The 24,500-nt window shown below is 39.0% G+C and overlaps 1 protein-coding gene across 4 annotated transcripts in view; it reads right to left on the reverse strand.

Annotated features, from left to right (window-relative positions):
* The window catches only part of usp7 (ubiquitin specific peptidase 7 (herpes virus-associated)), a 98,510-nt gene that overhangs the window by 53,359 nt on the left and 20,651 nt on the right, over nucleotides 1-24,500 (reverse strand). For all 4 annotated transcript variants that reach the window (XM_043711996.1, XM_043711994.1, XM_043711995.1 and 1 more), the window contains exons 2-4: nucleotides 17,694-17,798; nucleotides 6,898-7,096; nucleotides 6,121-6,259 (exon numbers count right to left, since the gene is read on the reverse strand). In XM_043711996.1, coding sequence (XP_043567931.1) covers nucleotides 6,121-6,259; nucleotides 6,898-7,096; nucleotides 17,694-17,798 — 443 coding nt within the window. The remainder of the gene's footprint in view (nucleotides 1-6,120; nucleotides 6,260-6,897; nucleotides 7,097-17,693; nucleotides 17,799-24,500) is intronic.

The raw sequence follows: 24,500 nt of genomic DNA on the forward strand, positions 1-24,500 counted from the left end.
TGGAGTAATTGGAAAACAGTGACAGGACTGAAAAGAATCAACATGGATTGACAAAAAGGGAAACCATACTTGTCAAATCTACTGGAATCAAGATGATGTAATTAGTAGAGTTGGAAGAGGAGCCAGTGGATTGGTTTTTGGACTTAGACAAGTCTTTCACATAGGTCCACCTAAGGTATTAGCATGCAAAACAGAAGCACATGAGACTGGAGATTGTGTACTGACATGGATAGAAAATTCATTGCCAGACAGGAAACAATAGGAAAACACAAGCTGCTTTCTCAGTGGCAGAGATTAATTATTAATTGTTATTAACTAGTGGAGTACTGAAAGGTTCAGCGTTTGGACCCCAGATATGCACAATATACATTAATGATTTAGATGAGGAAATCTGACGTAATATCTCTAAATTTGCAGAAAAGCAACTTTGGTTGAGAGGGTGAGCTGAGGAGAACGTAGGGATATTTCAATGTGATTTCAACAAGCTGACTGAATGCATAAATGAACTGCACATGAAGTATAATGCCAATAAGTGAGGTTATCCACTTTGGAAGCAAAAACAAGATGGCAGATTATCTGAATGGTGAAGACTGGACAAGGGGAGAGGCAATGAGACCCGGGTGCCCTGGTACACCAGTGATGAAATTAAACATGCAGATGGTGATGGCAAATTACATGCTGGCCTTCTTAGAGAGTGGATTAAAGTACAGCAATAGGAATACCTTAATGCAACTATACAGGGCCTTTGGGAGACCACACCTGGAGTGTTATAGGCAGTTTTGATCTTTAGACCCAAAGAGATGTTCTAGCTATAGAAGAATGCAACAAACCTTTGTCAGACTGATTCCTGGAATGGGAGGACTGAGTATGAAGAAAGACTGTACCAATTATGTCTATATTTGCTGCAGTTAAAAAATTTCAGGGTGGGGGTGGCAGTATCACCTTTGTTTGACTAACTTTAAGTACGATTATGTCATTGTCACGAGCTGTGCAAAGATTGAAACATACAGATGCACATTTGCACAGGGACTGAGGGAAATGAGCAAATTTATTGTGCATCACTCAGTTTTTCTCAGCCAAATGAGAGTGAGTGATAGAGGGTGCAGTTTTACTGTTCAACATCTTGAAATCTGTAAGCTGAAACAAGACAGCACAAATGAGCAAGAACTGGAGGGGTAGAAAATTATACGCCGAAGGAAGCAAAGAATTGACTCAGAAGCATAAATCACGAGATCACGTCTAGCTAATACCTGCAACTAGTTATTCCAGCACTTGTAAAAGATAAAGAGGTATAACATCACATGAAAGCACATTAGGTGTTTGGCTGGTGAGTACTGCTGATTGAAGACTATGACCCAACAAATGACAAATTAAAAATAAAATCAAGTATTAAGAGCAAATGTCTAGTTGGTGAGCATTTCTTTTGAAATAAGGCTTGGTTCAATTAACAAACTAAACTGACTTGGGTATTCATCAGTCTAGCAAAGTTTTAATCATGGTTTAATGTGTTTCAGTATCAGTACAGTTGCAGTTTTACACAGTAACAGTGGGTCAATGAATAAATGAAGGAATGATAGCGTTGCTTCTGCATATCCTGTGCCACGGCAGCTCCACCATGCTTCCACAGTAGTAGACAATCACATGTACAACAAATGTCATCAGTTGCAGCAACATGAGCTCAATGCTTCAGAGGTTGAACAGCAGGTTATATCACCATGGTGAACCACTGAGACTGACAGCTAAATAGATAGCATGTTTATAGATTTGGAATAATGGTAATGGCTCACCTGGGACATGCAGCTACAGCAAATTATGCTGCCTCACCTGCTGTGCTTTTACAGTACCACACTTTTCGACTCTATCCTCATGAGACCACATATCCACTGCAAGTATTTGTTTGGTAACCATTCCTGGACTGCTTGCTAGGCATTTACATCCTGAAGTAAGATTATTAATAGCATACACAGTGTCGAAATGTGGTCTCATTAGCAGCCTTCATAATCAAAGCATAACCTTCCTACTTTTGCAGTTTACTCCCCTTACAATAAGTGACACTATTAAACTCTCCCCATTACTTGTTATACCTGCAGTCTTTTCATTTCATGCTCTGGTATACTCAGATCCTTTTCATCTCGAGTCTCTATAATCTCTCACCATTTCAGTCAATTTTTATTCGTCTAGCCAAAATGGACAATTCCAAACTTGACTTCGTACTTATCTTTCTGCCATCAGCAAAGTTTGACAAACATGGCTTGGATTGGGAGACAGTTTAAAAAAGGTACTGACAAACTGCGGAGAGTTGCGATCCCAGAATCTCTCATTGCATTTGTCACCCTGCTAAGATGCACTGATACCAAGAATGGTCCGCTTCCGCTAGCCAGCCAAACTTCTAACCATACCAACATGCTGCCCCTATATCATGACCTTCAATTTTCTGCAATAATTACTGATGTAGTACTTCATCAAATGCCTCTGGAAATCCAAGTACAAAACATCCACTCATTCACCTCATCCACAGCACTCTACTATCACAACAAACTGCAATAAATTGAAGAGTTCTTTTTCTCACAGCCATGTTGACTCTTCCTGACATCTTGAGTGCATCCAACAGCTTTGCCATAACAAATGTAATACCTCACATCAACCTGATGACACATTAAGCTAAGCTCTAATATCCTACTTTCCACTCACCCCATTCGTAAAAAAGTAGTAACATTTGCTAATTTTCAACCTTATGGGACTGCCCTAAGTCAAGGGAGCTTAGGAAAAGTGAAAGCCAATACAACAACTATGTTACTCCTCAAAATCTATTTGGATCTACACTCTGATCAGCCTGCAGTTCCAACAATTTACTTAATAACATTTCTCTGGCAATGGTAATTCTCCTGAATTCTACTCTTTTCTTATCCTGGTTTACAGCAGCGGTCCACATTTTAACTATGGCATTGATTGCAAAAGGGGATGTCATTTTGCAGTCAGAATTTCAGAAGCTAGGCACAAGTTAGCAAGGATAACCTCAAAAGTAGTGTTCTTCAGACTGATCCCAGTACCACTTGCAACTGAACAGAAACTGGAGGACAAGATAGATTCATGTGTGGCTTCAAGGTCGGTGCAAGGAAGGCTTAAAGTGTAGAGGGGGAGAGAGAGAGAGAGAGGGGAGAGAGAGAGAGAGGGAGAGAGAGAGGGAGAGAGAGAGAGAGAGAGAGAGAGGGAGAGAGAGAGAGAGAGAGAGAGAGAGAGAGAGAGAGAGAGTGTGTGAGAGAGGGGGAGAGAGGGGGAGAGAGAGAGAGAGAGAGAGAGAGGGGGAGAGAGAGAGGGGACCTGAACAGAGCAAAGACTGAGCACCTTGAGGGGTATTCTGCTCATAAAGCGAGAATCTAAACCAACTTTGATGTGGTAACTAAGAAAAATATCCAATTCTCCAAGTATTGAAAGCACTAGAATACAGAATACTAAATTAATAAGTGATGTCAGAATAAGGAAAAAGGAGTAAAATCAAATCACCATTACTATGAATACAATTTGGTAAATAAAAGATTGGGGAGTTGTCGGTGCAGATTACCAAGTCTAAGTAAGAAGCTGCAGCTACAGCAGATCACTGGCTCAAGGGAGGGTGTGATCTGGTGCTAAACATTCTTGGATAGAAGGAATTCATAAAGTTAAGGACGGACACAAGAGGAGATAGATGGTTGCATTGCTTCAGTTGACCACTGCAGTGCTGGATAAAGAGTACGCCCCAGAGGAGTCATGGACAGAATTTATCTGGCTTGAACCAAGAAACCAAAAAGATGCAATTACATTGCCAGGTGCATTCCAGAAGTCACCAACTAGCGAGAGATGCAGAGGAACAAATTTGCAAGGAAATTAGGTATTAGAGAGCAGCAAAAATAATAGTGTTTACAATAGGAGATTTAAATTCTCTCAACATAGATTCAGATTATGGTAGTGTAAATGGCAAATGTATCGAATGTTATGTTTCTACTCTAATGATCTAGAAAGCACTGGCAGGATTGGTTTTTAGCAATGACGTGGCCAGCTGGAGAAAGGGATCAATGGGAGAATATTTGGGTGACAGCGATCACTTTTGTAACATTTAAGGATGACTGTGGAGAAGGACAATGAACAATCCAGATTAAAAATAATAAACTGAATGAAAACCAACTTCAGTGGGTTCAGAATGGATCTGGGCTGAACTAACTGCAATGAGGGGCAGGCAGAAAACCAGTAATTGAATACTGAGCCATCTACAAAAAGATGGTTTAGGCTCAAAAAATGTGTCTAAAAAGGGAAAGGGGAGACATACAAATCCTCAAGTCCTCAAATGTCATACGAAACAGGTTGAAAATACATTAGAATCCAAGCAGAATACAGAAGATTCACAGGGTAGTGAAAAGCAAATATAAGAAACAGAGGGAGAATGAAGAGAGACTGGCAAACAAAAAAGGGCATCTTAAAGTTGCCTTCACCTATAAAAGCAGTATAAGGGTGGTAAAGAGGAAAGTGGGCCAAAAAGGAGATTTTTATACATGGAGGCAGAAACCATGGACCAATGATATCGATGTGATGTACATCAACTTTCAGAATGCACGTGACAATGCAGCAGAACAGACTCGTGAACAAGCTTTCATTCAGGAGTAAATGGGGTAATAACAATAGTTTCAGAATTGATAAGTGAAAGGAAAAAAAAAATGGTTAATCAAGGTTTATTGAGCTAGCAAAATACTCGTAATGGAGTATTCCAGCTATCAGCTCTAGGAACCTTGCATTTCTTGATACCAGTTATTGATCTAGACTTTGATGTATAGTGTCCAATTTCCAAATCTGTAAACAAATCGAAACTTGGAAATATTGTAAGCTGAGGGGAATGTAGTGTAGAACTTTAACATGTGGACAAATTGGTTGACGGGGTTGAAAGGCGACAGATGGAAGTTCAATGCAGGGACGTGGATGATGATTCATTTGGTCGGATCAACAGAAAAACAAGATAAAATGAAGGATACAACTTTAAATGGGCTGCAACATCTGGGTAAACGTGTGCATCAGTTATTAATGGTGGCTGGACAGGTTGAGAGAACAGTTAATTAAACATACAGTGGGGCAGCACGTTGGCTCAGTAGTTAGCATGGCTGCCTCACAACACCAGACACCCAGGTTTGATTCCAGCCTTGAGCTGGAGTGTAGAGTTTGCACATTCTCCCTGTGTCTGCGTGCATTTCCTCTAGGTACTTCAGTTTCCTCCCACCACCCAAAGATGTGCAGGTTAGGTGGATTGGCCATGCTAAATTGCCCAGAGTTTGATGCATTAGTTAGAGAGAAATGGGTCTGGGTAGATTACTCTTTGGAGGGTCGGTGCAGACTTTTTGGGCCGAAGGGCCTGTTCGCACACCTTAGGGAATCTAATCAATATTTCAAGTTTCATTAATATGAGCATTTATAGCACAAAAGCAAAGAGGGTGTGTTGAATTTATACAAATCACTTGCTCAGCCTCAGTTGGAATACTGCACCAGTTCTGGGTGCCATACCTTAGGACAGATGTGAAGGCAGTGCAACAATGATTTAAGAGATTTACAATTATGGTTTCAAGGATGAGAAGCTTCATATATGAAGATGGACTACAGAAGCTAGATTCAGCTTTCCTTGCAGAAGGCAAAGAGGAGATATGAATCAAGTATATAAAATCATGAGTGGTCTGGACAAAGAAAATTGGGAAGAAATACTCTCACTCAGTATTCAAGAACAGGGCGACAAATTTGAAGTAAATTAGTAAAAGCAGCAAAGTGATGGGAGCAAAGAAATCTTGGGAATCGTTTGTCAAAGGACAGTACATAGGTGATCCTCAATTACACAGGAAGGTGCTAAACAAATAGAGCAGCATGACAATATTCCAAGAAGGATAATTCGATGTTAAGGGTTGATGCAGGCACACTGTGCTTCTGCAGTAGTGTTATACTAGGCTAAGCTTGCTTACATTACTTCCCATATCTGTATTTTAAAATTGCTATAAGAAAATAGGATTGCTTGAGGGGGAGATATGAGAGAGACAAACACAGCATACTTGCAAATTGACTTCGACGACAAAAAAAATTTGATCGCAAAACCAATTATATTTTGGGACTTACACTCCAAGTCATAAAATTAGAGAAACCCCAGTCATTCTCCTTGTGAAAGAAAAGGTGACTGATTCTTCTACTAAATGACTTTTCTTCATCTTTGTAGTTGATTATCTTCAAAACCGCTTGGGCATGACAGGACCATGACCTACAACAGGGAATATGAAGAATTTTTCATCAATACAAGATTTATTTCTCGCCAAGAGTCACACATAACTAATCCGATACCGAGCCCAATCATAAGTTACATAACTGGCTCAATACTCTTTGAAGTGACTCAGGAAGGCACTCTGTTTAAAAAGCAGATCTAATGTTTAAAATCTAATTTCAACTCCTTTACTTAATAGACTACAGTCCTTGAAATTCAGAAGTTGCTTAACAAGTGTATGGCTAAGTTTAGAGTTGCCACTATGGATCTCTGGCACTCATTCAGCACAGAACTGCTGCTAATTTCATTTGAATCATTCAACTAGGACAAATATTTTGCTGTCTATATCCCTCCCAATCAAATTAAGTTCTAATGATTTGCTTAGTTTTGCAGAAATACACCTAAGTTTTAATTACTTGATCTACCACTAAGTCTCAAAGTGTTCAATAGTGTATTTCATATTTCTTGCATTATCTTTTATGTAAGAGTATCATTCACTTGAAATGAAGCCATAATCAGGCCCATTAAAAGGAGCCTGGAGGTTTCTGTAAATCAGGCAACTTTTTCAAATCAAACTATCCAAAATAATGCGCAATCATAATCCATAATCTTCAAGAAAAATATAAACTCTTACTTACGTGGAATCAGACTCCGCATTGCATTGTAGGAAAAAGCCAACACTCTTTTGATGAGGCCGATCAGGATGGAAGCGAGGCATCACCATAATTTTCCATGGCAAGTTTCGCACAAAACATGGAGGACTCAGCACAGACTCACTGAGCCTACTAAACCGTTCCACAGTGAAACGAAATGTCGCCTCTGACCGCCAGCTGGTGTCTGTTAAAATAAAAACATTTTTTATATTTACATTAAAGCTAAAATCAATTTTAAGGTTAACACCTTACCTTGTTGAACAGCACCCAAATCTAATCTGTGGTTTCCACAGAGCTGGCAGAATTCCAAGTCAATCCTGTAACCATTTGACAGAGGTAAAAATATTTTCACTAGCAAAACACAACCATTGTTGCATGTTGTGAACTTTTTAGCAAACAATTTTAGTTACAAATGGACATGAACACCTATATACATTTCTAAAATAAAAAGTATTAGTTTCAGCTTTTTAGATCACTGTATACCGATAGTGTGTTCTGGAAAGCAAGTTGAGACAGCTTCTCCACAACCCCAGACAATATTTTCTATTGACAACCGTGTGCTACAGACTGATTTAACTGAAGGACCAAATTTGTCAACAAACAGAGCAGCTCACGGAGGTAGCACACAGTAACGCAGATCAATTAAGGATAAAACAGTCACTCACTCCACCAATTTTATGAAATATGCGAAACAAAACACCATCCAAAAGCAGCTACTTAAATCAACTGAGTACATGACAGTGACATTCTTTGTTGTCCACATTTTACTTACCATATATAAGCTTTCCTCATTCTTTGTAAACAGGAAACAAATGAAAGATTGGAACGGGAAAACTGGGATATAGATTCTCTTGAAAACTTTTCACCGTGAGGTGTTAACTGGTCTTGCCCCATGCTTCTGCATGCAAGCATTTGCCCTTTTCTTCCAGGGGGCTGCTTTAAATTTCTAAGAGTGCCAAAACACAACTGCAGGACAGTATTGTCAGTTTGGATTAGGCCCATCAAGAGTAGTGGATGCAAGGGTCAAAAAGTTTAAGTCAATGCCCACTGTTGATAATATTTTCCTCATGTCTTTAAGCCCAATATATAGTTACATATTGTAGCACAACACCGTTGCAGTGAAATGCTCAGGAAGTAAGCAACCTGCTCAGCTGCAATAAACGATTCATTGGCTCTCCTGAACAGGACCACAACTTGTGCCTATACAAATGGACACCTCTGAAATACCATCTAATGGTAGTACTCTATCAAAACAGCATACTACTAAAGGTTGATTGATGCTGCGCATGTACATCAAGGGAGGGAGGGATGCAGTTGGGCTTACAACAACTTTTGTCAACATCAGATAAGAAAATTACACCCTTGATTTGCCCAAGAACAAAAATCCATATCTATTTATCCTTATTAGTATTCCATGGAAGTTACAGAAAAAGAGTAATTAGATCAATGGGAAATTAAGTTAATGGGGAAACTTCAGAATTTGTTTCATTGGCATATGCCCGCTTTAACTTTATTGTTAAAGGCACCGAGATTCATTGTGCAACAAGAATCATATGAAGTTCAGAAGGTAAAATAAAGGAATCCAGTGATCAAGGAAAGGAAAGCTTTGGCTTAGAATCTGCACATATTCGGAGAGAGAAAAGATCAACGAATTAAGCAATTTCAGTTTGGAGTCCTGAAAAATGAACAGCGAACAGCACTATGGTGCCTGTGTGTTGGAAACCTTCAATACACCAATTTCCATACTCATTAACAAATCTCTCTCCAGCCTTGCCCTTCCAATCTCTAATCTTATCCATCCTGCTACATACCAAAATATGCACTCATGTGACTTTAGACTTGAGAAGCCCTCATTTTAACTACTGATGGCCATGCCCATGTTTAATCTTCCATCTCTGTAACTCTCCACCTTGCTTTCCTACTTAAAGTCAGCAAGTCATACAGCACAGACACAAACTATTTGGTTTAACAGTCCATGGTGACTATAATCCCAAATTAAATTAGTCCCCACTTGCCTGAGCTTGGGCCATATGCCTCCAAACCTTCCTGTTCATGTACTTATCTACTTACATGTAGTTTCAATATTTTAAACTCCATCTGCATCCACCACTTCTAGCAGTTCATTCCATACACAAACCTCAAAAGAAAAACTGCCCCTCATGACTTTAAAATCTCTCCTCTCACCTTAAAAATAATGCTCCCTAGTCTTGAAATCCCCCAATCAGACACATGCCATTCACCTTAGCTATACCCATGCTTTTAGAAAGCTTCAAGGCCACCACTCAAAATCCTATACTCCAGTCAAAAACATTCAAGCCTATCCAGCCTCTCCTTTTAACTCTAACTATCCATTCCTGCCAACATCCTAGTAAATCTCTTATGAACCCTTGCCAGCTTAATATTATCCTTCCTCGAACAGGGTGACCAGAACTGGACACAGTATTCCCTAAGAGGCCTCAGCAACATCCTGTACAATCTAAATATGACATTGCAAATCCTATACTCAAATGGGCTGAGCAATAAAGGCAAGTATGCTAAATGTTTTGTTAACCATCCTATATGTGCTGCAAACTTCGATGAATTATGCACCTGAACCCCAAGGTCTCCTGTTCTACCACACTACCCAAGGCCCTACTTTTAAGTTTTGAAGTCCTGCCCTTGTATTTATCAAGATATCTTGGTAATCTTAGGTTACCTGCTTCACTAGATGACCAACTTTGGTGTTGCCCGCAAACTTATTAACTGTGCCTTTTATATTCTCATTTAAATCATTTAAACAAATGAAACAAAACTGGACCCAGCACAAATACCTGAGAAGCACTGCTGGAAACAGGCCTCCTGTCTGAAAAACCCCTCCACCACCATTCTGTCCCCTACCATTAAGATAATTTTGTGCCCAATTGACAAACTCTCTCTGAATCCCATGTGATCTCACTTTACTAATTAGTCTACCACACAGAACCTTGTCAAGGGCTTTACTGAAGTCCAAGTAAACAATGTCTTACCCCTCTGCCCCCATTAATCTTTTTGGTTACTTCCTCAGACAAAAGACACTCGTTACCCTTGCCTCTTTGACCAAGCTCATGCTTATCTGCCCTCTGACATGATATGATACCACAACTTTTCAGTAGAGCTCCATTAAGAGTCTTAGGGTAAAGGACTACAAATCCATGTTTCATTCTCCAAGTGAAATAAAGATTTGATCCAAGTTAAGGCAAGAATATACAAGTTAATTTAACATTGAAGTGGAAATAAAGGATCAATCCAGTGACAATGAACAAAGCTGGAAAGAGCTCAGTAAGATGGGAAATTGAGACAAGGTACTGCTGAGAAAACAAGCACAATAAAGGAGGTGCTCAAACTTAGATTAATCTTTCAAGGTGTTTGCTGATCATCCAACTCAATCTCACATCCCTCAGCGTCATTCCAACAATTCAGTCAATTGAGTCAAGAACTTGCGCATCTTAGTCCTAAACAACAAACCCCGTTATACATACTTCTAATCATCCTGTTCACAGACATTATGCATAGACTGAGGGTTGGTGGGATCTGAACCTGGACGTTCTGACAGAGGTACAGGCACAAAACGTCACCTCAAAAGCCCTCCTGCAGCTTCAACATCTCAGCATCAGGATTAGTGTGTCACAGACCTTTGGATATTCTGAGGTTATGACCCTGCACAGTCCCTGAAGAATATTTACATTTGATTTGATTTGTACAAACTCTAGGCAATTCATGCTTCATCGTCTTGAACATTCCTCAAGTTAAATCTAATGGATATGGTGCACATTCTAAAGTGAAAGATCTTTAAGCAGAGAACAAGCCTCAATACAGTAAAACTTCAGGTTTGGTCTCAAATGCTATGCATTATTTTATTAGTTACACTTATGCTCCAATTCCTTGGTAACAAATGCTAACATGCCATTTGCTTTAATTAATTGTTTACTCTAAGTTAACATGGGCAATTACATCCAGGAGCCTCACAACAAACATTTCCCAGGGTTTTTAAAACAAGACGTTCTGCCATATTGTATTCTCTTTCATATTCTTGCCCATTCTCAACGTGTATCTTTTCTGTAGCCAGCCATTCACGTTTGAGTGTTAAATCAATGTTTTGGAAAATGAAGAGCGGTTATAAAGCAACAGAACTTCTTTGTGGCAGTCTTAGCCAAGACAGACAGCAGATGAAACGGGTCAAGGATATCAATAAATGAAAGTTTTGTAGACTAAAAATAATAGTTGAGCGAAATTTGTGAAGAAATGGCAACATTTTCACTGCTCCAAAGGGCAAAACATCAATAAAGCCAATCGCCCAATGGAAATATAAACTAAGCATATATCATACAACATAGATCAAAATATTCTTGATGGTGGGTATTCAGATTAGTCCCTTTTAGCATCAATTTATTAACTAATTAGAATAAATCAATTAACATGAAGGGTACACAGTGAACTGTGCTCTTCTGGTCTCAACTTCCAGTCAAGTAGCCACCAGAAAAATTGTTCTTTGGTTATTAATATAGAAAGGCAAGCAACATTAAAAAATAATAAAGTGAACAGACTTGCTAACTTAGACAAATCTACACAATATGAAACACTGATTACACATCTTAAGGCAAATCCTCTTCACATCACTGAATACTTTCCCACATTCAGTGGTAGAATACAGCAATTCTATGACTGCATTTTCTTCTTTGTATACAGGCCTTACATTTGAGTTCTGCATTACTTTAGTCACAACCTAATTATAAAGAAAGCAATACTTTACACTGTCATAACTCACCATTTCTCCACAGAGAGTCTTCCACAGACACAAGCGTTAATCTGCACCAATCCAATTAACTGGAATATTGAAGATTGCATGCACCACTTGCAGGTAGATCTAAGAACAGCCGAGCTAAAATGAAATAGTTAGAGAACAGAAGAGGACGGTGGGTGGTTTATGTCTGTGTGGAAGATCCTCCTTTAGAGAAGTGGGAGTTATCACTATCATGTACTATATTCTTTAAATCAGATAATTTGCAGGCATTTTCGCACCATAGATGTACCATTTACAGGACTACAGGCAAGTGTACATGGAGACAGCATCTTTTTCCAATAGGGAGAGAAGAGTCAATAGTTAAGTACACAAGGACAAAAAACTACAGAAACAAATGTCTGCAAGCTCCTAGGATTTACTTACCAGCCAATTATTTGTACAAAGTGCATACTGCAGGGGACTGCCACAGCTTTTATTTTACCCAATACTTTTGTTCTCCTTTTTATTGGCAGAGTACAAAGTCTCTTTAATTATTCTGCATTCTTCTAATACTCAGGTCACCTCAAAAACACAATTTTCACCCCAAGTTATTGAAATTATCTAGGGTCTTTCAGCATCACTTGTCATTCTTCTTCTGTACATTCTGGTGACATCAAAATTGGGGCTTGAGGAGGAAAACATGGCAAAGCTTTGGTAGTGAGATACAATCTTCCTGACTTTTTTAAACCTAATATGCTGAAATATGTAGTCCTCATCAAGTTACTTGTTAAGGCCAAAAGAAAAATAAAACATTCCTCCTACCCCTAGTGGATTATTTAGATCTTGATGAAAGCCCACGTCCAAAACAAGGTTTGTTTTGCACAAGTAATCTTGTGCAGAATGCACAAGGTAAATAAGCTCATTCAACATATGCTCGACTGGACCCCCAGTTATTGCAATTGAGCTCAGTTTCAGAGGTCACAGATACTGATTGCCTCAGTTTTCCCAACATTTTGTCCCTCAGGTTTTAACAATGGGTCTAGAACTTAACATTGCTTTGCCATTGTTTATGTTGCATGCTGTGCCTCTACCAAGTTATTGAAGGCCAAAATACATTGATCAAAGACTGCAGATTTTCAAACAGCTGGAGGTAGCTTCCAATATGTGAGGCACTGAGACTGGTTGAGACAGTTCAGCCACTACACCCACAGCAGTGTTGCGGTTGCACAAGTGAAAGACATCCACAGATACAGTGAAAAGACAGACCAATTTTGGAAAATGGAAATTGAATAAATGCTACTCCCTCATGTGTTTTTTAGGTTTACATCTTTAGTTAATGAAGTTAGTAATCCAAAAGAAATGGGGGTGGGTGAAAAAGCAAATTACCATGACAACTTACTCACTTTTACACATTCCCAACTACGTCTGGAAATAATTGTTCTGTGACTCAGCTCAAAAAGCAGCAGTTTGTCAAAGGACAACACGAATGATACCCAAGTGTCATAAGCTCTTACAAGAAATAGCAATACTCAATCATCAGTACCACTCATGGAAGGATGAGGAAGTAGTTATGAAGTTTCTTCAGGTTTGGAATTTTGAGAAGTATTGTGCAGAGCAGATTGCTGAATATAGTCAAGGCTGAGTTAGACAGATTATTGATCAACAAGGGAGTCAATGATTTTCGGGCTCTGGGGAAAAAAATACAAACAGGAAAATAGAGTTTACTCCCAAATCAGAGCCACTTAAGAACAGCAGAGTAGGCTTTGCAGTCTGAATGTTCTGGTCTTCCTTGTGTTTCTTACGATCTTATTTCAGGAGACTTAGTCAGTGATGCATCGCAAGAAAATGAGGCAAGAAATATCACAGAAGAGTTGCATATATTTTCATAGAAGAACACTTGATTCAACAGTCGTTTTTTGAGCAAGGGGAGCAGTAGAATGACCTTCTATCACTCATTCTGCTCCAGGGGAATAATCAAAAGTGCTGCAAAACCTGGCTACATTGAAGTGACAAGAAACATTCATGTTGCAAAGCCTGGATACAATCTCCCACAAATGTTTAACCATGAATGAAATTGAAATTCTTTTCTCCACTCATGTGACATGAGCTTTTATTGCCCATCCTTAGTTGCCCTTGAGGTGATGATGAAGGGCCTCCTTGAACCACTGCAGTCCAAGTGCTGTCGCTAGACCCATAATGCCATAAGGAGGGAACTCCATGACTTTTACCTCGTGACAGTGAGGGAACGGCAATATATTTCCTAGTCAAGACAGTGAATGACTAGATGGGGAGCTTGCAGGTGGTGGCGTTTCCACATAAATGCAATTACTGCTTTCAGTTCAGGAACCAAATATTTGACAATAAGCTCACCTCCTGACTTGCCAAAGCTGCTGCATAATCTTTAAAACAGAAGTCGTAATTCCAATCAAGTCTTGCTCTCTTGCTCAGACAGGTGCAGCAGCAACATCACAACAGCCTGACAAATCAATTGTCCTAGGGAGTGTTGCTGAACAAAGAGACCGCGGAGTGCAGATTCATAGCTCCTTGAAAGTGGAGTCGCAGGTAGATAGGATAGTGAAGGCGGCGTTTGGTATGCTTTTCTTTATTGGTCAGAGTATTGAGTACAGGAGTTGGGAGGTCATGTTGCGGCTGTACAGGACATTGCATGCAATATTCCAACAGTGGCCTAACCAGTTCTATCAGAAAGATGTTGTGAAACTTGAAAGGGTTCAGAAAAGATTTGTGAGGATGTTGCCAGGATTGCAGGATTTGAGCTACAGGGAGAGGCTGAACAGGCTGGGGCTGTTTTTCCTGGAGCTTCGGAGGCGGTGGGATGACCTTATAGAGGTATACAAAATTATGAGGGTTATGGATAGGATAAATTGACAGTCTTTTCCCTGGGGTTGGGGAGTCCAGAACTAGAGGGCACAAGTTTAGGGTGAGGGGGGAAAAGATATAAAAGAGACCCAAGGGGCAACTTTTTCATGCAGAGGGTGGTACGTATATGGAATGAGCTGCCAGAGGAAGTGGTGGAGGCTGGTACAATTGCAACATTTAAAAGACATTTGGATGGGTATATGCATAGGAAGGGTTTGGAGGCATATGGGCTGGGTGCTGGCAAGTGGGACTAGATTGGGTTGGGATATCTGGTTGGTATGGATGGGTTGGACTGAAGGGTCTGTTTCCATGCTGTACATCTCTATGACTGTGACTTTATACACTCCTTCTATTGACATAGATCTCACCCATAGCCAAAGCTTCTTCAATGACTAGAGAACCAATTATACTTTCTACCCAAAGGGACATGGCTGAATGTACTGAACATCCAAAACACGCACAACCAGTATTCCCACCACCTCCCTCCCTGCCAAGCTACAGCACAAACACTGCCTCCTCCACATTTCACTCCAGCCCACGAAGAATCACCCAGACTCAAAACGTTAGCTTGCTCTCTCTATGGATGCTGCCTGACTCACTGTGACCTCCAGCATTTCATGTTTTCAGGCCTGACTTAACACATGGGTCAAAATTCTGTAATGTTTGTCTAACATTAAAAACACTTCCATTACATGCTCAACAGCTATCCAGGGCAACTCCCATTTACAATAGCTATGAACAGAAAAATTAGATGATCACTCAGCCACTTGAGCCTGCTCTGCTAGTCAATAAAGGTAGAGGTTAAGCAAATTACTCCACATTTTCATCTACCTCTTTCATTCCATCTTATCTATAATTTACCTCTCACTTAAAAATATTCAAAAGATGTTACTTCAATCAACTTAAAAAAAAAAAAGGTCCTAAGACATTACCCTTTGAGAAAAACGTTTCCTGATCCCAATCAGTATCTCTTGTTTTGAAACTGAAGTTCCATATCCCATTACGTATAAAACTACTGCAATGCCTAAATGCAGATCAACAGCATTACTGCTTAATTGGAACAAAAACTGGACAATTGCCTGATGACAAAAAAAAAAATTGCTGACTTGCGACATGACTGGATAAAGCAGGAAGGAACTCAATGTTCTCTTTAGTTAGCACCGCAGTAGGCCATATCATCTTTCAAAAGCACTCCCTGCTTTAAGCCAACTCTTTGCCTGACCTGGATTTGCAGATTTTCTTGTAACTGAATAATTCTGGCTTTCAAATTCAATGAATAACTACTTTCAAAAACATTAGCACAAGTTTGACAATTCTGAAACTGCACTGAAGATCGGCTAAAACGTCAGTGACTTGAGGGGAAACCTCTACTTTACAAATTTCAAATTCAGCACTATAACCAAACCCACTAATGTAGCCCTTAGGGACCAATATTGAGAAGCATCAACTTAGGGAAAACATTCTTAAAAATATAGTTAAATTTGAAAAAACATTTTTGCAGATTTTCCATAATAAATCTCATCCTATAATGAGGAACAAAGCAAAAGAAAAAAAAAATCAACAGCAAGACAAATTCAAGGGAAGTACAGTCTTAAACCAGAGGAGGGAAGATCATCTGACCAAAATGCTAGTGCAATGGTGAATTTCTTAAAATGCTCATTCCCTCTTCCACCTCCTCTATCAAATAACTGAAATTCCTATTTATATGCAGAAGTTGAATGAATGAGGAAGAATTGAGGAAACTCTCATAACATGCTCCAAGTAGGAAAATAATTCCTTGTGACCAGGATTTTTAATCAGAGAGCACCTACCCCATGGGGAGGCATCTTGCTAGAACTGTGTGCAATTCTCAATCTTCCGTTTAGCTGCGCAGGCATATAAAACCCACAAGTGTTCATTTGTAGAATATCTGATCTGGAGGAGAATGTGTATAATAAATCTGGTCTTCAAGAAAGATTTAGCAAAATATAACCAACAGCATTGTTATTAGTCCCATTTTCATCAAAACTGTTGTTCAACCTTAAAAGTTTCACAATAGGTATCAAAACATCCAAAGCTATTTTAATAATTACTGCTACATATCTAGAATTAAAGACAAAACAGTTCTGCCACCAAACAAAAACAACTTTAGTCACATTTACTATCTTGATTCAGAATATTAAGTTGGCATATGCATTTGAGATTGTCAATGTATGAAATATGCCTTCAAAAAATTTTTTTGCAAACCTTTACCTAATTCAAAGGAAGTGGAGCTAACTTCTTTGCTAGGTTTAAAAACTTACTCGTGGATCATCTATTCTCCAAATTTTAGGGAGCTACCGGAAACGGATTTCAAGGAGTTTCAATGTTTCCAGTTATTCCACCTTTAGTATTATTCAGCTTAAAACAATTTAGGGGAAAAAAAGATACTATCAAAACACCAGTTGCAGAGCCTCAGGTTTCATTCCCCAGCATTTTGCATTATGTAATAACAAACTAAACCTAGCACATTTGTAAATCAGTCACAATCTATTATTAATCTTCAAGTGGAATACTTCCATGTAACCCATTTCAAGTACATTTATTCTTGACTGATTTTCTCGTTTGAAAAAGCAAGAACAATCAGAAAATATACATGGAAAGGAGGTCAAAGTGGATGGTATGTCATCTTTTCACAGCCAATCACGTGTTACGACATTGTCCAATCAAATGAATTGGAGAAATCCACACCAAGCTGTCAATATTCAGCCCAAATGTATGGAGGTCAAATCAATGGCTGCTGCTTAAGCAATCTATTGATGATATTAAAACATCCTGCAGAGGGGGAGGGAGAAAGGAAGTTCAGCTGTGTAACCGGACATTCAAATATCCTTAAAACAGATATGACAAAATATTTTCATTTCCAGCACAGCCATCACTACTTTGCTATGCAAAAGAATTAGCCACCCAACATAAAACTTAAGCCATGAAGATAGAAAGTCATTGGTTGGATGTGAAGTCTTAAATAAAATAGTTTCAGTTTATTGTTCGAATAATTTTCCAGAAACATTTTTCAAGTTATGCCTTCTACCAGCAAACATTTGTAGAGCAAACTTTTGAAAAATAGATGCTAGCCTAACTTAAGACTAATATTCCCAATTATAAAGGATTTCTTCACTACTGAACAGATTAAAAAACAAAATGTTACCATCTTCCATGTCTTCCTCTGTGTTGTTGTGTCCATCTGCCATTGCTACGTTACCATTGATGACTGGGTTTGGTGTGATTCGTGGGGGATCATCTGCATCCCCAGCTGGAAAAAAAAAATCAATAAATTACTGCTAAAGGCAACAGGTTTTCACCACAGAATTTGCGTTTTCTTAAGCATTACTCTAAATTAGGACACTTAACATTTACACTTTTCCTAATAATCTGTAGATCATAACTGCATTGTATGTTTATATCACAAAATAAGGTTACAATTTAAGACTGGGGAATATTAAAGACATCACAATCAAATTACAGGAAATGCAAAAGCCACATTTGAGGCCGTTTTAAAAAAAGCAAATACCATTCCAACACAAAAAATGACCATAACATTTAATTACTAAGAAGAAAGGACAGCAAGTTAGTCAGTGTGCCACTATTTGGTTTACACTGTGCACTGAAGTGTTTTATTCTCACTTCAATATTACTTCTAAAGAACAGCCGTGTAGCAAGGTAGCAGATGGCACTAAAAAATGCTGGATAGCAGTAATTTCCTATTGCAGTAACTTCTTGATATGTAATCAGAGGCCAGGCTAGAAGGAAAGTCAACTCTCTGAACTCACGTTACTAACGAACTATGATTTGCAATACCATAACCCCATTGAAATCAGTTCTGAAATAAAAACAAGTATCACTATCTCCATTCCTCTCTAAATTTAGGAAGAACTTATATGCATTGGAGGCAGATCAGAGGATGCTTACAAGAATCATAACTGAATGAGCAAGTTGCCTCAAAAAAGACTGGACAGGCTGAGCTCCTTTCCACTGGAGTGTAGAAGAGTAAGTGATTTGATTGAACTCCATGAGGTCTTGAGGGTGGACATGGAAAGAATGTTTCCTTATCAGAGTCAGTCGAGAACTAGGACGTATGATTTTAAAATTAGGGATACCCTTTTAAGATAGAGATGAGATTATCCCTCCTCACAGCTTGTGCTACTTTGGTACTCTGACTCAAGGTCATGGGGTCAAGGTCACTTTTTAAATAAAAGACAGAGCTACATAAATTCTGGTTAGGCAAGGGAATCAAAAATCGTCAGGGATAAATGGTAATGTGGAATTTAGAACACAACAGATCAGCCAAGACCTTGAATGTCAGAGATTGCTCACGGGGTCAAATTGACTACTTGAGCCCCATAAAAACAAGTATGGACGTAAAACTAGTACAGCAAAATATTTTCCAAATTGAGCTGGAAAACTTGTAATATGGAAAATAATCACTTGAACAACTTTATCACTTGGGTTTGGTTTCCTCTTTGAACACTGGGTTGTCAAGAAAATTATGGGAAGAAAAATCTTCCTAGAAGACTACGGCTTACAATAGCTACCATAAATTATGGACTAGATTTGTTAACACTATTAACCTAAAAATCACACTTGCCAGTACTTCCAAGGAGCAGAACCACATGCAACTTGGAGTTGTATAGAATTGACAACTACATAATTCTAGTCCCAAGTTTTTAAGACAGGGAAAAAATAAGAGGCAGTAAACTGAAATATGTGGTAACAGCAGCCTAACTGCAGAAGATTCTGCCTTTTACTTGCAGACAGTTCTAAGCAAATCTGAAAGCAATAAACTCCTGATTAACCCAGAACCTTACTCCACCTTCAAATAGAAGGAAGAGACTTCTAGGTCTGACTGCACTGTATTTCACTCAAAATCAAAACACAGGTTTACTGAAAGTAGTTTCCTTAAAACTTATGGTTCACATTCATCCAACTGTAGACATCAACACTTCATGAGCTTTGTAGTAAGTAATCAGCAAAGAAAGCAAGTATGAAAAATGTGAATGACATTTGTGACACTTTCACTGTGCATTTCATTACAAAGAGGTGGCTCGTAAAATACGGTGTTAGATCAATGATGTCCTTAAATGCATTTGTAGCAAAAACAGACCCAGTAACACAGACCGAGGCAGCTACGCAGGGGAAGCTCTCAAGACATACCAAACCTGATTGTGAATGGTTGACAAGATGTCTTCTATAGACCAGTTTATCCTTCCCAGCAAAATGATCCGGAAAGATTCTAGGCTCAGCATGGATGGTGTTGCCTGGTGAGAGCTTCCAATTGATAAATACAAGCTTTTTTTCCCCAGGGGGTGGTGAGCACAGCAAGATCCCACTTCAGCCCCATCAACCTGGGCTAATGTACCTCTGCCATACCCTCTTCTCCCACTCTGCGCCCAGACATATTGGTTTGCCCCCAGGGAAGCAGGTTCCTCCTGAACCAATGCAACAGACACTTAATAGGGTCGCTTTGCAAGACCTCAACTCAGACAGTGCTAACAGCGGTCACAAAGGCTGATCAATTGCTCTTTGATGTGAGGACACCACCTCTTGACTTGCACAGAAGAGCAGAATAGGCCATTTGGGCATGCAATTTCACTCCACCATTCAGTATGATCATGGCTGATCATCCAACTTACCACCATACTAGAACTTCTATTCTGAACCACTCCAAGCACACTAAAGAGAGATTAGTTTAGTTTGGGATTAGGGTTGTCATGTACTGGATGGACCAAAGGGTGTGTTTCCATGCTGTAGGACTGTAAGAACTCTATCAGTAAACTAAGTCATTCTTGAACAATGTACCTAATTTGCACATAAAACTAACAGTAAATTAGATAATTATTGTTTCGTAATTAAGGGAGAATAATACAAGACATGAAATGGTGTAACTGGATCTTTTACTTCAAGCAGCTCAGATATCGCATCGGAATTGAATGACAGAACCATAGGGAGACAATGTAGCACTTGTCATCGATTTAGGTGTTAAGTCCAAACAGCGCACTCAAGTCCTTTAGATGAGCTGGAAGCTAACCTTCTGGTTCAGACAATCAACCAAATTAAAAACCTGAAAGGACTGCTTCTTTGTGAACAGAAAGGGATGTCTGTATGTGCTTTGCAAGACACATCCCAGGCTCAAAAGGGAAAATAAAAGTTCACCTGCACATTTGATAATGATAAATTGCAACATAGAAATTAATATTAAACAAATCAGCAACAGCAAACTGAATGACAATTGGGGTCTAGCCAGTGCACAAATGCCACAATAGCACACCAACTAAAATTTTAATTAATTGGTAGCCATAATTTGTGAAATGCAGAGAATGACTAATTCTCATCACTAAACCTTGGCTGAGCAGAAAGCACCAGTTGGCTTTAGATGCTACATAAAAACAGTAACTATGTGAAAACAGAAGAAGTCTTTCCTTGCAGATAGTGACAAAAGAAGCAACTGCACTGTGTATTATGGTTACATAACAGATCAAAAACAACTTTTCCTGATGGTTCTAAAGCAGCCAAAACAACAAAATATATTCTACAGCCTATTTAGTCGGATTGCTGTGTCATGGGCTTACAAATGCTTTTGTTGCCAAATGCAAACTGCCTATTTAGGCAGATATCCTTACTTTGTTACATTGAACAGTAAAGCAATGATCCAAGTGATACTGCCCTTTCAGGAAAGTAATGTGTGAAGGACAAAATTCCAACACTAACTTCCAGAGGGAAATGAAACAATTTAAGACAGTTTAATCCCTAAACTGTCCTTAAAGAATGCCTTAACCATGCAAAAATCAATAAGGTATGTTAATCAACAAGTCAAATCACTAGCCTTTAAGCATACAATTACTGAAATTTAGTCTTTTGCACCAGTGCCATTACTTCAAATCCTCTGAGTCATTGTCCATTTTTTTCAAGTATTTTATCTTTGAGGTATTATGGCTTCTAACACAAAGTTATTGCGAGATATATTCTAATGTTCATTTGTCCAGCTACATGCATTAAGAGACAATGCAGCTTCTTGTATGGCCCTCATTAAATGTTTTTCTAAAATGTATGCAATTCCTTTTGGCTAATGATCAAGTCTGAAACTCCTTGTTATTAATTAAACAGGGGAAAGACTTGCATCATATTCATATAGAACATTGAACAGTAATTCCTTCTTAAAACTTCATACTCTTTCAAGGATATCCATGAGCATGTTTCCTTTACTTTTTATTTCTGCTGGAGGAAAATTGAACCTTGGTTCAGAAGTAAACCTCTTTTATTCAAAGATATAAAAGAGCAAAACGGATAGATGGAAATGAGACATAATAATCAAAACATATACAATAGTAACAAGTCAAAGATAATGGTCCCAAAATCCAGAAGGTATGCAAATAATTAACAGAACACATACATGGATAAAAGTTGAAGGCTTTTGCCTTGGATTCACCAGAAATATAAAGAAACCAGACTTCAGAGGAGCACAAATTAATGCAGCGCAAGGTAATGGTGCTGATTGGTTGGGCCAATGACATGGAGATGTAGCAGGAACAGGTGACCTTTAATCTTAGTCCATAGGCTAGGTAGGTAGACAGACTGATCAGTGTGTTGTTATGGCACATGAGAGACTGGCAGTTCTCATAACCACTTCCCCAACAAAAAGAGCAGTTGACAAATTTCTTTTGCTGACTTCAAATAGTCAGAGCCCTGTGTTCACACACACGCTTTCCAGCGCACAAATGCAAGCATGCCAGATAACATTCAAATGGTTTCCATGCAATTCCAAGTACAGATTAGTCATCAGCAATATAATTAGTATTACTGACCTTATTATTAGCATAATTTGCAATCATTTATTCCCAATCCCATTATGTTATGGACATGGTGTCCAGAAGCTTACAAGCATGGCTAGTTCAGCATTATCAGTCTACTGCCAGCAGTCAATGGGACATGTTTGATACAGTCTGCCAGCTGCTGGAAAATGTGCCATTGTAGAAACACAGCAGCCACAGGTCTTGAAACTAATATCACATCACCTATTTACACAGTAGGCTGCTTGACAAATTTGCAAGATACATGCAAATATGCAAGATACATGCACGGTGTGTAATGTCATTGTGTACTGGCTCTGATCTGAGAACTAAGGTTGGAAGATGCCTGTTCCTGCTCCATCTCCATGCCAACAATCAACAGGCCAATCAATCAACACCCTATTCTCAGGCTGTAGAAATTGGTGTTCCTACTCCAAAGTCTGTTTCTTGTGTCCTACCCCTGCTGACTGCAAGGTGAAAAGTTACAACTTTGTATCTCCTTTCAGCAAAGCTTAAAGTCTGCCAATGTCTTCAACAGCTTTCTTTCGTGTCTCTTGCTTCTCAAATTGTTCAAAATACAACAGAACCAAAATATATGTTTGTTATTTTTAATTTCACATTTTCAGCATTGTTTAGCTTCATTTTTTTTTTAAATCTAGAAATGCACTACTTTTGTGTTTGAACCCAAAAGAGATTTTATTTTTTAGCCCTTCATGAGTCTTAAACATGCAAATAGAATAAAAGTTCTAGATGTATTACAATGTCCTTACCATTTCTGACATTTTCACCTAAAATTTATGATGAACATATCTGTCTTAACCTAATTATCCATTTCTACAATTTTGCAGTCCATCTGTGGGGTTATGGTATAGTTTGGAATTGCATCAGAGCAATTATGTGAAGGCTCAGAAAACTAATTCCTGGGAGAATATTGTCAAAAAGTTATCCAAATTTGTTATGCTGGGCCTGTACCCATTATGGTTAAAATTGGTGACCTGGAGGAGATGGTGGTGTAGTGATAATATCATTTGATTCAAACCAAAGTCCCAGTTAATTCACTGGTGATATGGGTCAGACACCAGCAGAGCACTTCTTACAATCTAAATTCAATTAACATATCGGAAACATAAAGCTAGTCCGAGGAATGGTAAAAATGACAGTTTTCAATCTTAAAAATCCAGCCGGTTATTAACTTCCTTTTCACAAAACATATGACATCCTTAACTGCTCAACATCTGCCTCCTGATTTACAGCAATGTGGTGGACTCTTAACTATCTGCCACAAAAGCTAGAAAGTCACTCATTTCAAAGGTAATTAGGGATAGGTAACTATCACCAGCCTTGCTCACTATGATTCTTTTAACTTCTTTAGTTTTGGGTAGACCTTGGAGGTCCACACATGTCAAAAGCTTCAATAAGTGGAAGCCATTCATTCACACACTAATTGGCATGTATGGAGTCCCAGAGTCACTGTGCAGCCACACCGTTCAGTGTTGCCTGCTTGGAGGGTTGTTACCAGTGGAACAGTCTTCCCCAGAAAGTAGTCAAGTGTGTTATTGAATTTCTTGAAGCCAGAATCAGCTTCTTGAAACACAGTGGATTCACAACCTATTGGGAGCTGACAGTAATTCAGGGTTGAAACCACAATGAAATTAGTCATGACGTTATTGAATGACGCGACAGTAGAGGATGGTCCAACCTGGCTCCAAAAGCCCACCTTTTCCCCCCAAAATCTGCAATTCATTTATAGTCAAAAAATTCTGGCACCAAACTTCAATGCCATTCTCATACACATGCACCAATTCATATTTTTAAATCTCTATAAAGCATTACCCAGATTCCATGTGATTAAAATGCACTAATCTACAGGGTCTGGTGACAGACGTAGAACATAGAACAGTACAGCACAGAACAGGTCCTTCAGCCCACGATGTTGTGCCGACCACTGATCCTCATGTATGCACCCTCAAATTTCTGTGACCGTATGCATGTCCAGTAGTCTCTTAAATGTCCCCAATGACCTTGCTTCCACAACTGCTGCTGGCAACTCATTCCATGCTCCCACAACTCTGTGTAAAGAACCCACCTCTGACATCCCCTCTATACTTTCCTCCAACCAGCTTAAAACTACGACCCCTCGTGTTAGTCATTTCTTCCCTGGGAAATAGTCT

The sequence above is a fragment of the Chiloscyllium plagiosum genome, chromosome 21 (genome assembly GCF_004010195.1).
Source record: "Chiloscyllium plagiosum isolate BGI_BamShark_2017 chromosome 21, ASM401019v2, whole genome shotgun sequence".
Taxonomy (NCBI): domain Eukaryota; kingdom Metazoa; phylum Chordata; class Chondrichthyes; order Orectolobiformes; family Hemiscylliidae; genus Chiloscyllium; species Chiloscyllium plagiosum.